This window comes from Balaenoptera ricei, chromosome 3, assembly GCF_028023285.1.
Source record: "Balaenoptera ricei isolate mBalRic1 chromosome 3, mBalRic1.hap2, whole genome shotgun sequence".
Taxonomy (NCBI): Eukaryota; Metazoa; Chordata; class Mammalia; order Artiodactyla; family Balaenopteridae; genus Balaenoptera; species Balaenoptera ricei.
Window position 1 is genome coordinate 31,264,772 of NC_082641.1, and position 12,925 is coordinate 31,277,696.

The 12,925-nt window shown below is 37.6% G+C and overlaps 1 protein-coding gene across 12 annotated transcripts in view; it reads right to left on the reverse strand.

Annotated features, from left to right (window-relative positions):
• CPLANE1 (ciliogenesis and planar polarity effector complex subunit 1) overlaps window positions 1-12,925 on the reverse strand; it is a 131,757-nt gene that overhangs the window by 64,025 nt on the left and 54,807 nt on the right. For 11 of the 12 annotated variants that reach the window (XR_009502291.1, XR_009502290.1, XM_059916250.1 and 8 more), the window contains 8 exons: window positions 12,256-12,335; window positions 11,114-11,191; window positions 9,530-9,722; window positions 5,203-5,496; window positions 4,253-5,023; window positions 2,843-3,009; window positions 1,622-1,754; window positions 371-425 (listed from right to left, as the gene is read on the reverse strand). Coding sequence is in view for 10 of the 12 variants with exons in the window: in XM_059916250.1 (XP_059772233.1) it covers window positions 371-425; window positions 1,622-1,754; window positions 2,843-3,009; window positions 4,253-5,023; window positions 5,203-5,496; window positions 9,530-9,722; window positions 11,114-11,191; window positions 12,256-12,335 (1,771 nt within the window). In the remaining 2 variants the exon portion in view is untranslated. The remainder of the gene's footprint in view (window positions 1-370; window positions 426-1,621; window positions 1,755-2,842; window positions 3,010-4,252; window positions 5,024-5,202; window positions 5,497-9,529; window positions 9,723-11,113; window positions 11,192-12,255; window positions 12,336-12,925) is intronic. The other variant, XM_059916252.1, reaches the window with a different exon arrangement.

The window sequence follows — 12,925 nt, forward strand, 5'->3', positions numbered from 1 at the left end:
ATGGGCATGCCTGTGTTTCAATAAAACTTGATTCACAAAAACAGGTGTAATCCAGATCTGGTCTGTGGGCCATACTTTGTCAACCACTGCTCTAACGGATAACACATCAAAACAAACACATACACATACATACACACATACACACCATCCTGTCAAAGATAACATGAAAATAATTTGCTCTCATTTTTATCTACATTTTTTTTTTCATATATCATAACTAACATTTTAACAGTGCTCACAACATACAACACTTACATAAACATTTCCGCTTTTCCCAGTATCCCTGGGAAGTGGGTAGGTATCTACATATTTTTAGAAAACTGATTTTAACTCTGAATGGAGACATGACATTAATCATGCATATACATACCAAAAGGAATGTCAAAGTCTTCCAAAGGCTGGGAACCATGATGTTCTTGTTGCTCCTAAATGAATCCCCAAATGATCAAGTTATGATTAATTCAAAGACAGTCATTATTTTGAAAAAAAATATTCAATAGCTATGAGAAATGTTGATTTTTTAGGTATAGTTTAAAATCCTATAATTCTAGAAATATTTATTCTATCAAATTATTTACTCTATCAAAGTAACTCCACAAAGGTGCTTACGAAATTCACAAGTCTAACAATAAAAAAGAGGATTACCAATTTAATGCAGTTACTAAATTACAATATGCAATTCTCTCCTGCAAGACTAGCTTTAACTCACAAATAATATCCAAACTGTTCATGGACTCAACATTTTACTAAGTGCCTCTAGACATGTTCTTGAGGACTTACTGAAAAAAGGGTGCTAAGATTCAAGTAAACAAAACTATTTCTGTTTATTTAAACTCTTGTTGCAAATACAGGTAAATAGTCACCAAATTGAGAAGGAATGTTTGCAAAGATCTGATATAAAATATAGGTTGCAGGGGCTTCCCTGGTGGCGCAGTGGTTGAGGGTCTGCCTGCCAATGCGGGGGACACGGGTTCGAGCCCTGGTCTGGGAAGATCCCACATGCCGCGGAGCAACTGGGACCGTGAGCCACAACTACTGAGCCTGAGCGTCTGGAGCCTCTGCTCCGCAACAAGAGAGGCCGCGATAGTGACAGGCCCGCGCACCGCGATGAGGAGTGGCCCCCACTCGCCGCAACTGGAGAAAGCCCTCGCACAGAAACGAAGACCCAACACAGCCAAAAATAAAAATAATAAATAAAAAATAAATTAAAAAAAAAAAACTTTAAAAAAAAATATATATATATAGGTTGCATAACAAACTTATGTTTGGGAAATCCTAGAGGCACCTAAAAGAGTTAGGTGAAACTATCATAGGAGAAACCCAAATAATGTATGATACGCATTAAGATGTCATAGAAAAAAGGTGGAGTGATTTCAAATATGTCACACAAGCAGATGCTCTAAACTACAGTTTTTGATTTACCAACAAGTTGCTTTTCACATTCACAACTGTTTGTCTACTGTTGCACAGAGGGATGCAGCAGAGATTTATGTGCTTAATGATAAGATTCTCCTAGTCACGATCAGAAGCTTCCAGCAATCAGACGACTAGATAAACCACAGACATTCCAAACTCTGTGTACCTGCAGACCAGGGAAGAACGTATTATAGTTTTTCTATACCTTGGGTTTCATAACTATTTCTGAATCATTATCATTAATGATGAAATCCTCTGGTTGGAAAGTCACACTTGGTTTTCTCCTTAGTTTCTCTGATCTTTTTTCTTGCAGCTCTTTTTCAGCTCGTCGTCTTTGTCTATTAAAAACAATAGTGTAAAATATATTTTTACTATTTTAGTAACATCAGTTTTTCATTTGTATCATGCTATGCAGTGGGACAGTTATCAAAATTTTGTCAATAAATTATTTTCAGTGCCATTTAATTAAATTAGCAAGATATTCTGCTAGAATACAAGCAAATATAAGCAGAAGTCAGGGACACATGAAAGTTATTTCTAGTTCCTCTACTACGGAACTGACTTTTCTGTGTTAGTCACTAGAGTCCCAGGTTAGAGTTACATCTTTTAGGTAATTTTCAAATTCTCTTTTCTGCAGATTCTAAGCTGGCCCCAGAAACCCTACTGGACACCTCCATTCACCTATCTGAAGAAGTTAGGCAAACTCAGTCACCTCAGCAAGGGGGAAGGAGAGCCCAAAAAGTTAAGTGGAAAACTTACTTTGAAGAGGGTTTACCTGGAAAAGATGGAAGGAAAGACCATTTCTGGAAAGAGAGCACTGGTAGTAGATTTTAGGGTCTGATAAATGTGAAATTTTTGAAGTATTTTCTAGACTAAGGAATAATCTACCAGTTAATACATGTTTTGAACATCTATTATGAGTAAAACATTATAAATGCTCTTCATTAGAAGTCACAGCCTTGCTTTTTACATGCGCATTTCTTAGTGCCCTGAAACAATTCACATCACTGCTTCCTGTAAGAGTCTGGAGGATATGGTAAGATGAATAACAATAAACGTTACTTCAGTGTATTGGACAGTATATGGAAGATTTCATGATATCAAATATTTGTGCTGCAAAAGATGACTGCTCATCCTGTTAGAGAAAAATGTAAAAAGAAACCTCTAGCCTATGAATGCCAGGAAAGAATTCCTTAATAAAATGCAAAAAAATAATAGTATTGTTTCTCACATTATAGGAATTTTTCTCATCACAAGATGTGTTCAAATGCATGACACTTGACAAGGAAACTGAATATGCAATTGTGTCAGGCTGGGAGGTTGAACCAGATAACTTCCGTCTTATAACTATATTATTGTCACTAATAATAAACTTGCAGGTATGTTTGCAGGTGTATGCTCAAATAAAATTTCACTTAAAACTTGCCTTTTTTTACTGTCCTTTCCTTGTCTCAATTCAGATGATTCTATTTTGACCTGTAGAAGCTGGAGGTGTCCAGGATCGCCTTGTTCAAATAAATTATGTGTTAATTTCTGTTGCATTTGTTTAAATGCAATAAGGTTTTCAAGTGGAATAAGTTGTGGGTTTTGGTACTATAAGAAAGAAACAAAGCATAGTCATTTAAAATTACAAACCTCAATTAGGCAATATGTTAATAAAAAATTGAGAAAAACATTGGTTTAAATTAAACTAAGATGTGCAAGAGATAGAACATATCAAAGAAAACAAACTGATTTGGACTGGTAAGATGAGTACCCAGATCTTAAAGTACAAATGATTTTAGAAATCATTTCCTGAAAATTTCAACTGGACATTTTATTTCAGAAATTATGTTAAAAGTCCTCATCTTCTTAATTTCTTTTTCATATTAAAAACCTTCCTTCTTAAAAAATTATAAATGAAGTTATATAATGTCTAGCTTTGATTGAAAATTCTTTGGAATAGAGAGGATGCACAGGGGTGGAGATTATGGATGGAACAGATTAGCAATATGTTGATAATCACTGATGCTGGGTGATGGTAACTTGGGGGTTCATTATACTATTCTCTAATTTAAAAAATTTCTTTAGAACCTTCCCAAAATGTCTACTTTTCCATTCCTTTAATCCTTTCTTTTTTGTTCATAATACGTTCAGAAGAAAGGAAGGCACGATAAGTACTTTTTCTAAGGGATGACCATTTCTTTTCCCAGCACCATTTTCAAATCTTGAAAGTGTACCAGAGAATGAATTACTCAATTACTCAACTAGACTGACTTACAAAACTAGAACCTAAACAATCTTAATTTCATAAATCAAAGGTTACAACTTTAAAGACGATTTGGTGGGTTTATAAAGATTTAATCTTTGTGTTTACAGTATTTTAAAAAGATACAATTTTTTAGTATGTAAAACTACTTATAAATCTGGGTCTAAATTTCACAATTTTAACCTGTAGTAGATTTGAAGGGAATCATATCACAATTGCTAGGAACCCCAAACAATGCTCTCTCTCTAGACAGACAGACAGACAGACACACACACACACACACACACACACACACACACACACAAAGAACACTGGTCATTTTATTCTACTTCTTATTTCTTCTCTGAGCAGAATCTCAGAAACATCTTTTTGAAAGAGTCTAGAAAACTCTGGTACTGATACACGGAAGAAGACCTAAAACCTTTAAGGTACTCCATTATTATTTTAAACCAAATTTTGTATGTTATTTTCAATAACAGAAGCATTATTTCTTTAAAAAGAAGTGTGTTAGAGCTTTTCACTGAGTGTATATTTATGGTATGAAAAAGGCAGGACTGTGCTCTTGTATCACTCTGCAAAAATCATTACCATATTTTCTTGGGATAGACATGAATGAAGTAGTGATAGTCTTGGGTATTTGCTTTCTTCTGCTACAGTTCTAATAGGTATTGATGGAACTGTAACTGATGCTCTTGAGGCAGAGGAAAATACAGAAGGAGGTTTAAGTTGCAAGTGCAATAATGGAAGTCCAAAAGAATTCTGAGGAGATATCTCAAAGGGCCCTGCCTTAACATCAAACAGTTTTTCTGGTTTTATAAATGTTGCAGAGTCCTGCTGAGGTGTCAAGTTTTCTTGTCCAACATACTGATCCAAGTTCACATGCTTAGGGATTTCTGTAATTATTGTTTCTGCCCATTTCTTCTGCTCAACTGCTTTTTTTATGACTTCAGTATTATACTGGCTCAAATTCAAATGGGACATTGAAGTAGTGTCCATTGCTCTCTTTGGCAAAGGAGGCTGGAAGAAATCAGATAATCCCCAAGCCACTCTTGGCTGTGGCGGAGGACTGAAGGGAACTTGAGGAACTCTTTCTGTATGGAAGGAAAGGGGCTTAAATTCAGGCTTGGGCTGAAATTGAAGCAAAGGAAAACCATCACCAGGTCTGAAAGTTTTTGCAGTGGGGATAAGTTTAGGTGTCTTCAGAATGGCAGAAGACGTGGACAAAAGGTGGAGGTGAGTATTTCCAGCAGGAGCTGGAGACAATGAAGTGGTTGGTAAGCTCTGAGATGCTGGGGTTTGTCCTCTATTCTGGGTTTGGCCTTCTAACTGACAAAAAGGAACACTCCCATGTGGAACATTCTGGAAGATAAAAAAAATATTATGTAAGATTAAAATATATTACGAACTCCTACTTTTTAAATGATGTTCAATATGTTTTGGAGGAGGTGGAATATAATAACTACTAAATAAGTTATTTACTCAAATAACCAACAACTGAACTACTAGGACAACTTTAATGGTATTTTTAAATGCATTACCTGTAAACTTCCAATATTATTTTCATCAGATTGTACAGTTTCTTTATGGCAGTGTGGGCTGTTCTTGCCAGGCTCTCTGACGTGCTCTCCCATGGGTTGTGGTTTAACGAAAAATCTCTCCTTCAGATTTCTACTGCTGTCTTCAACATCATTACTCCCTCTTGTGGGGTTTGATCCTTGGCTTCCCACCAAATGCACAGACTGAGACTGCTGTAGAAGTTGATGTATATCCGGGAGGTTAGCAAAGGATGATCCTACTATTTGCATTAGGCTCATGAAGTTGATCTGTTGCAGCTAGGATAAAATAAAAATTAAAGAAATATCTTAAAATATAATGAAAAGAACTTAAAGAAGCAACAACAATTATCTGAGTATTCCAGAATAGTCATACTTCAGCCTTAGTATCTGCTGGACCCATAAATGCTGAATAGAAAGCAGAGCTGGGAAAGATTTAAAAAAAAAAAAAAAAAAAAAGGAAAAGAAGAATAGCTTCCTGTCCTCAAGGAGCTGTCAACTAGGAATATGAACTCCTAGTGAGACTTGGGACTATCTGTAAAGCAGTTTACATAAACATCCTTGGGATCATAAAGGAGTGGTCTGATGGAGTGGGTGAGGATAATTAAAGAATTCCTAAAATGGGTGTGTTGTGACCAGGTTTTCAGGAAAGAAAAAAGCAGAGATTAGCAACAGGTGAAGAGGAATTCCTGTGGAAGGGCTGACCGAGTGAAAGGCAAAGGTATGCACTGTGGCTGAAAAACCTTGAATGACAGAATCACTTGAGGGCATTTAAAAAATCCCAATGGCCAGGTGACACCCTATACCAATAAAATCAGAGTATCCGGGGGATGTGAGCCAGGATTAGTATTTTTTAAGATGACTAGGTGATTTCAATGTGCAGAAAAGCTTGGGAACCACTGGCATGTACACTGGCTTAGATGGAGCAGGAAATTTATAGCTAATGAGAAGAGAGGTTAGTACAGTGGTTCCCAAACTGTAGCATGCATCAGAGCCACCTGTAGGACTTCTAAAAGCACTCTTTGTTGAGCCCCATCCCCAGAGTTTGATTCCAGTAGGTCTGGGATGGCAGCCTGAGAATCTGTGTTCCTAATATCTAAGTGATGCTGATGCTAATGGTTCAGGGCCCACACTTTGAGAACCACTAGACTTGTGAGAGTATGGTGGGAAAAGAGGGAAGATAAAAGCTGTCCATGGGGGTCTTTCAAGCCCAACAGAGGAATTTGCACTTCTTAAAACAAGCCAATAAGGAAACACTGCGGGTTTAAAAAAAAATGTAGGTTTCCTTCAATTACAAAAGAAATATATGCTTATTACAGAAAAAAAAAAGGACAAAAAAAATAAAAATGATTCATAATCTTATTCCCAAAGATAACTAGTATTAACATTTTTAGTGTATATCCTTTCATTCTTCGTATTTTTATTTTTTTATTATTTATTTATTTATTTATTTATTTATTTATTTTTGGCTGCTTTGGGTCTTCGTTGCTGTGGGCTTTCTCTAGTTGCGGTGAGTGAGGACTACTCCTCATTGCGGTGCGCATGCTTCTCACTGTGGTGTCTTCTCTTGTTGCGGAGCATGGTCTCTAGGCACATGGGCTTCAGTAGTTGTGGCACTTGGGCTCAGCAGTTGTGGCTCATGGGCTCTAGAGTGCAGGCTCAGTAGTTGTGGCGCATGGGCTTAGTTGTTCTGCAGCATGAGGGATCTTCCCAGATCAGGGTTCGAACCCGTGTCCCCTGCATTGGCAGGCAGATGCCTAACCACTGAGCCACCAGGGAAGTTCCACTCTTTGTATTTTTAAAACATGATTGATATCATATAGTATACAAATTTGTGCCTGAAATTTACTGAAGATTTTAAAGCAGGAAAATAAGAGTATTAAAACAATATCTGGGGGCTTCCCTGGTGGCGCAGTGGTTGAGAGTCCGCCTGCCAATGCAGGGGACACGGGTTCGAGCCCTGGTCTGGGAAGATCCCACATGCCGTGGAGCAACTGGGCCCGTGAGCCACAACTACTGAGCCTGCGCGTCTGGAGCCTGTGCTCCGCAACAAGAGAGGCCGCGATAGTGAGAGGCCCGCGCACCGCGATGAAGAGTGGCCCCCACTTGCCACAACTAGAGAAAGCCCTCACACAGAAGTGAAGACCCAACACAGTCAAAAATAAAATATAAATAAATTAATTAATTAAAAAAAAAAAAAAAAACAATATCTGGGGAAGAATGTCTCAGAAATGCATATATGAGACAATGGAAGTATGAAGTTCTAAAAACCTAAGGTTGGCTACCACTATAGAAATAGCAAGTAACTGTACTGACATACAATGTGGGCAAAAGAGTCAAGAGGGCATAGTAAAACACTGGATATGCATAGTGAAAGAAGGTAAAGATGACTCTCTAAGACAGTGATTCTTAATCTTCTCCAGAATTATCTGGAGAATTTGTTAAATATACAGGGCAGTGACCAGCAAAGTCCCTAGGTAATCCAAAAAACAAGTTTGACAAATGCTTCTAAAACGTTAAGCAGGTAAAATAGGTCATGCTAGTAAATAGAAAAGGGAAAGAAGAGACTCAGAAGAATAAGAATAAAATCAGTTTCAATAAGTTCCATGGGACAGTGGGACATGCTGAAAAAGTATTCCCATCAGGACCCATAGTTCAAAGATTTTTTTTTTTAGTATAAACATCCCAGCAACAGCACATGGGGAGCTGTCGCGGAGGGCATAGGTCTCTATTGGAGGAGGGGTGTGGGCAGGGCATGAGGAGGGGTATGGGCATGCCAGGAGAATGGGAACAGTCCTGGCTGCCCCACAGTGGTATGTGTGAGGGTCTCTGGCCAGGCCACAGTCCACATGGGAAGACACCAATCAGTCACGAAGTCATGGGAATGCCACACAAGCCTGGCTGTGGGCCCAGGCACCACACAGGCGCATTCAGTGTTAAACTATACAGGATGAGGCTGTACATGAGTTAATTACAAAAGAATTGTATTTATAAAAATCTGTACACATATTTGAAAAACTCACAAAATTAGTGCCCAGAATTATCCATATAAAAATGGTATACTGCATCACATAAAAGGATATGAGGGCTTCCAGGGTGGCGCAGTGGTTAAGAATCTGCCTGTCAGTGCAGGGGACATGGGTTCACGCCCTGGTCCACGAAGATGCCACATGTCGCAGAGCAACTAAGCCCATGCGCCACAACTACTGAGCCTGCGCTCTAGAGCCCACAAGCCACAACCACTGAGCCCACGTGCCACAGCTACTGAAGCCCATGTGCCTAGAGCCCATGCTCCGCAACAAGAGAAGCCACTGCAATGAGAAGCCCACACACTGCAATGAAGAGTAGCCCCTGCTCGCTGCAACTAGAGAAAACCCACGCACAGCAACGAAGACCTAACGCAGCAAAAATTAAATTAATAAATAAAAAAGAAAATTGTACGATTAAAAAAAAAAGGATATGAAAGTGAACATAGAACACATGAAGAGAAGATAAGATCTGAGGGAAATTAATATTTAAGGAATAAAATAGAAAAGGGAAATATTTAAAAATTGTTGGTAGACAGAGGAAAGGATAACCAGGTGAGAAAAAGATGATGGAAGGCAAAGTGAACAATACTTTAAAATGCAGCTGACAATTTCAAACCAAGCCAACATTTGGTTTGGGGATGATAAATGTGATGTGACAGGCTGTGTTAGAAAATAAACTTTGGGCACCTTTGAGCAGGGGCCGCTGGTCTGGTTTGATTATCCCCCACCTCACTTTTGTGAGCAGCTCTGCATCCCCAAGAGCTCAGTAAAAAAAGTCATCATCAGAAGTAGGGAACTCAGCCTAGACTCTAGTCCCTAGAGTTAGGACTTCTGAATAAGAAAGCAAGAGTGCCCAAAGCAGAGAAGCCCTGCAATTTAATTTTTTTTTTTTAAAGATTTATTGATTGATTGATTGCTATGTTGGGTCTTCGTTTCTGTGCTAGGGCTTTCTCTAGTTGTGGCAAGCGGGGGCCACTCTTCATCGCGGTGCGCGGGCCTCTCACTATCGCGGCCTCTCTTGTTGCGGAGCACAGGCTCCAGATGCGCAGGCTCAGTAATTGTGGCTCACGGGCCTAGTTGCTCCGCGGCATGTGGGATCTTCCCAGACCAGGGCGCAAACCCGTGTCCCCTGCATTAGCAGGCAGATTCTCAACCACTGCGCCACCAGGGAAGCCCCTTGCAATTTAATTTTAACTTGTCCGTCTCTGGAATTTTGTTCATATTTTAAAACCTTACATATATATCATGTGTAGACTTACTTGTTTATATGAAGATGTGCTTACCTGAACTAATTTAAACATTTCATCTTGGAGCATTTGCCTAACAGAATCGGAATAATGTGATAACTGAGCCCTGGGTTCATTTCTCTGGGTTGGCTGAGCTGTTGGCCCAGGTGTTTGTGAAGCAACAGTGACTCTATTTGATACCAAAGGTGGAGCTGAGGAAGATTTATCTTTACATGCAGAGATCCGTGCACTATGTGGAAGCATATAAATAAAAAACACACATTAATCAAAAAAGAAACAAATTAGATGTCTATGAGCTGAGTATTTTGATCCTACTTTTTTATTCTACTTTAAAAGCTTTCTGGAAGTTTTCAGGAAATTTAAACCCTAAAGCCGATCTCATTCTATCCCTCAACCCCCAGACACATTTGTCATCAGCACAGTTATTCATCCAAATGCTGTAATTAAGGGACATGTAATGTCTAGTTAGCCATGGTCCCCTCCCTATGGTGTTACAACCCAGGACAGTTCTCACGTTCATTTTACTTGCCTGGTCCCTACAGGCATCTGAGTTTGAGACCTGGGCAATCATTCTGATTAGGTGTACAGAGTACGTAATTTGGGTTAGGAATATATTTATTGGACTAAATTTAATGATCCGGAATGGATTTAAGAAAACTGTGGAAAGTATGGGTTAAAAAAATGTTTAATTCTAACATGGATAGAGCAAACTCCTGTTCTTCATTAAATGTGAAACAACACTATTGTGAACATTTCATTTCCAAACAAATCAGAGAGTTGATATTAATAATTAAACCCTAACAAAAATGCTTATTTAGAAATAAAAGTTAAAAATCAAAGTAACTTTTGTTTTATAAAATGATTGTTTAGGGATGATTCCTTAAAACATAGAAGGGACTCAATGTTGTACAAGCAAATCAATTTCATAACCTAAATTAAGGAACAGGAACTATCATGTCCAAATAAACTGATCATTGTCTCTAAAAAGAAAATAACACATTAAATTGTGTTTAGATTTATTTGGATTTACATTAATTCCCTTTCAGCAATAACATTTGCCTTTTGTCAAGCATCTCACATCTTCAATAACAAAACTATATTTGGGAAATCCATAAAAAACAGGCGTTACAACTGACTTGCCTATTTTAAGACAACTTTATTGGCCTTTGCTTTTAACAAGTAACAAGGAGATAAATTCTAATACTGGAGAATTTTTTTAAAGCAAATTTGTGCTATATCATTCTCCTATTTCAACACGATTTGTAAACACTAAACACACTGTTCAACTTCTGTAAAAGAAATTCAGAAGACAACTGGATGACTCTCTTCTATGAGAGAATTAGAAGCATTTCATATGCTATTAGAAATTTGCTAGAGGCTGAAAATGAGCAAGAACAACATCTTTCAATAATATATCCACTACTTCTTTTTCCAGAAAAGACTTGTTCTAAAATAGTTCCTGCATGTCTTTAAAACACAACTGTTAGAGGAAAATCTTTTACTCTCTTAGTTTTTGGTCAAGATGTTAGTAATTATTTCAAAATGGTACAGTAGGCATCATTTCATTCTCTTATCTATTTGCAATTATATCAATATGGTACAGTATGCAAAAATTCTTACCTAGAAACTTCTGAACTTGTATCTACACAAAATGAATGAGGAGTGATGTGTTCTGGATCTATAAAGCCTTCGATCATACTATAATTAAAGATTGATAATCAATTAGGAAGCAAGATATTCTTCGCATTATCTAAGGTCCAGGTGATCTAATGCTCCACGATCTAAGAGTCTAAACATCCTCTAATCTTCTGTAATGCTTAGCTCATAATTACAATCTATTTACATCTGTCTCTATAGCAATAGTAACAGATTCAAACAAAAGCAAAGAATATGTCTGGATGGCTTTAATATACGACTTGAACACTATTAAATGCTTGGCAACAGAAATAATATAATCTAAAATGAGCGGAAATGAAGTTAGCTGGGACCTCAAATTTTACCTAGGAAGAAGCAGACACTTTGCTCAGGAACACTACAGAGCCCATTATCACATCTGAAACTGTAATGACTAGTTTTTTATTAATAGAAATATCTATATTACTTGTAAAGGCACAGGACATTAAACATATTTTTTTGTTAATTATCCACAGAAGACCCGAACAAAAAAGAAGAGAAAAAATCTAATTATGTTGCCTCTCTTATCTGAGGTAATTCTAAAATTCTAAAACATCAAAAATTCTAAAAATTAAGAAATCATGCCCAAACTGCAACAAATGAAAACTGCCTTCAGCTATCCTTGAAGCAATAATAAGCTAGCAAGCAGAGTCTGTGTCCATCAAAGCCCTATGGACAGTGTGCAGTAATCATACCATAACAGTGAAAGATTATACACATATGACTCATAATGATTCTTTACTTGACCCATGAAAAGTGGAATTAGTATGGAAAGGGAGTACCCTAATTAGCAGCTGAGTAAACTCTGGTCTAGTCATAGCCATATTTTACTCTAAGGTTGATAGTGACAGGTGAACAAAAAGCATTTTAGACATCATTATTTATTTCACTCTACCAAGATTTAGAAGCAAGCATAGAATTTACTAAAAATCATCACTACCATTACTATTAAATTGAGGTTACAATTTCACTAGGAACACAGTATCACCATAAAATATATATTGTCAATGATGAGGAGAAAAAAATACCCTCTTCATCAAGTGAATCCCAAATGAGCTTTGAAAGCTTTCCATACTTTTCCCCCTTACCCTTTCTGTTCAGTTGATTTTTCCTCCATACATGTCTCTAACAGTTCTTCCCTTGGACACTGAACCTCTCCTGTGGAATGCTGTTAAAATTAATAGTACCCAAAAAGAAAATAGTTGAAACAAACAGGTATTACTGTCTTAGGTATCTTGAGTTTCACATTAGCCATTCGCCTGGAATAAAAACAGTCTAAAAGCAAGTGCGAAACCAAACTTTAAAATGTACTCCCAGTCCTGCTCTGACTAGACCTTTATACTGTGATGCCTTTGGCCCATCACCCTGAGCCACTGAGCATATTAAACTACAAAGACAAATGATGTCACTAGAAATCATTTACAATGTATTTACAATGTATTTGTAAATTACACACACATCACTACATAAGTAAGTACAACTGACCTTTGAACAACACTGGTCTGAACTAAGGGGGTGCACTTATATGCGGATTTTTTTCCAGTAAATACACTACACCATCTGGGGTTGGTTGAATCCGCGCCAGGTCCTGGAACCAATCCTCCGTGAATACTAAGGGATGAATGGATGAGGATTTTTGACTGCATGGGGGTCAAAGCCCCTAACTGCCATGTTGTTCAAGGGCCAACTGTACACTATGACAACAACTAGAAAATCAGAAGAAAAAAAAAATCCTTCTTAAAGGAATTGTTTCAATAA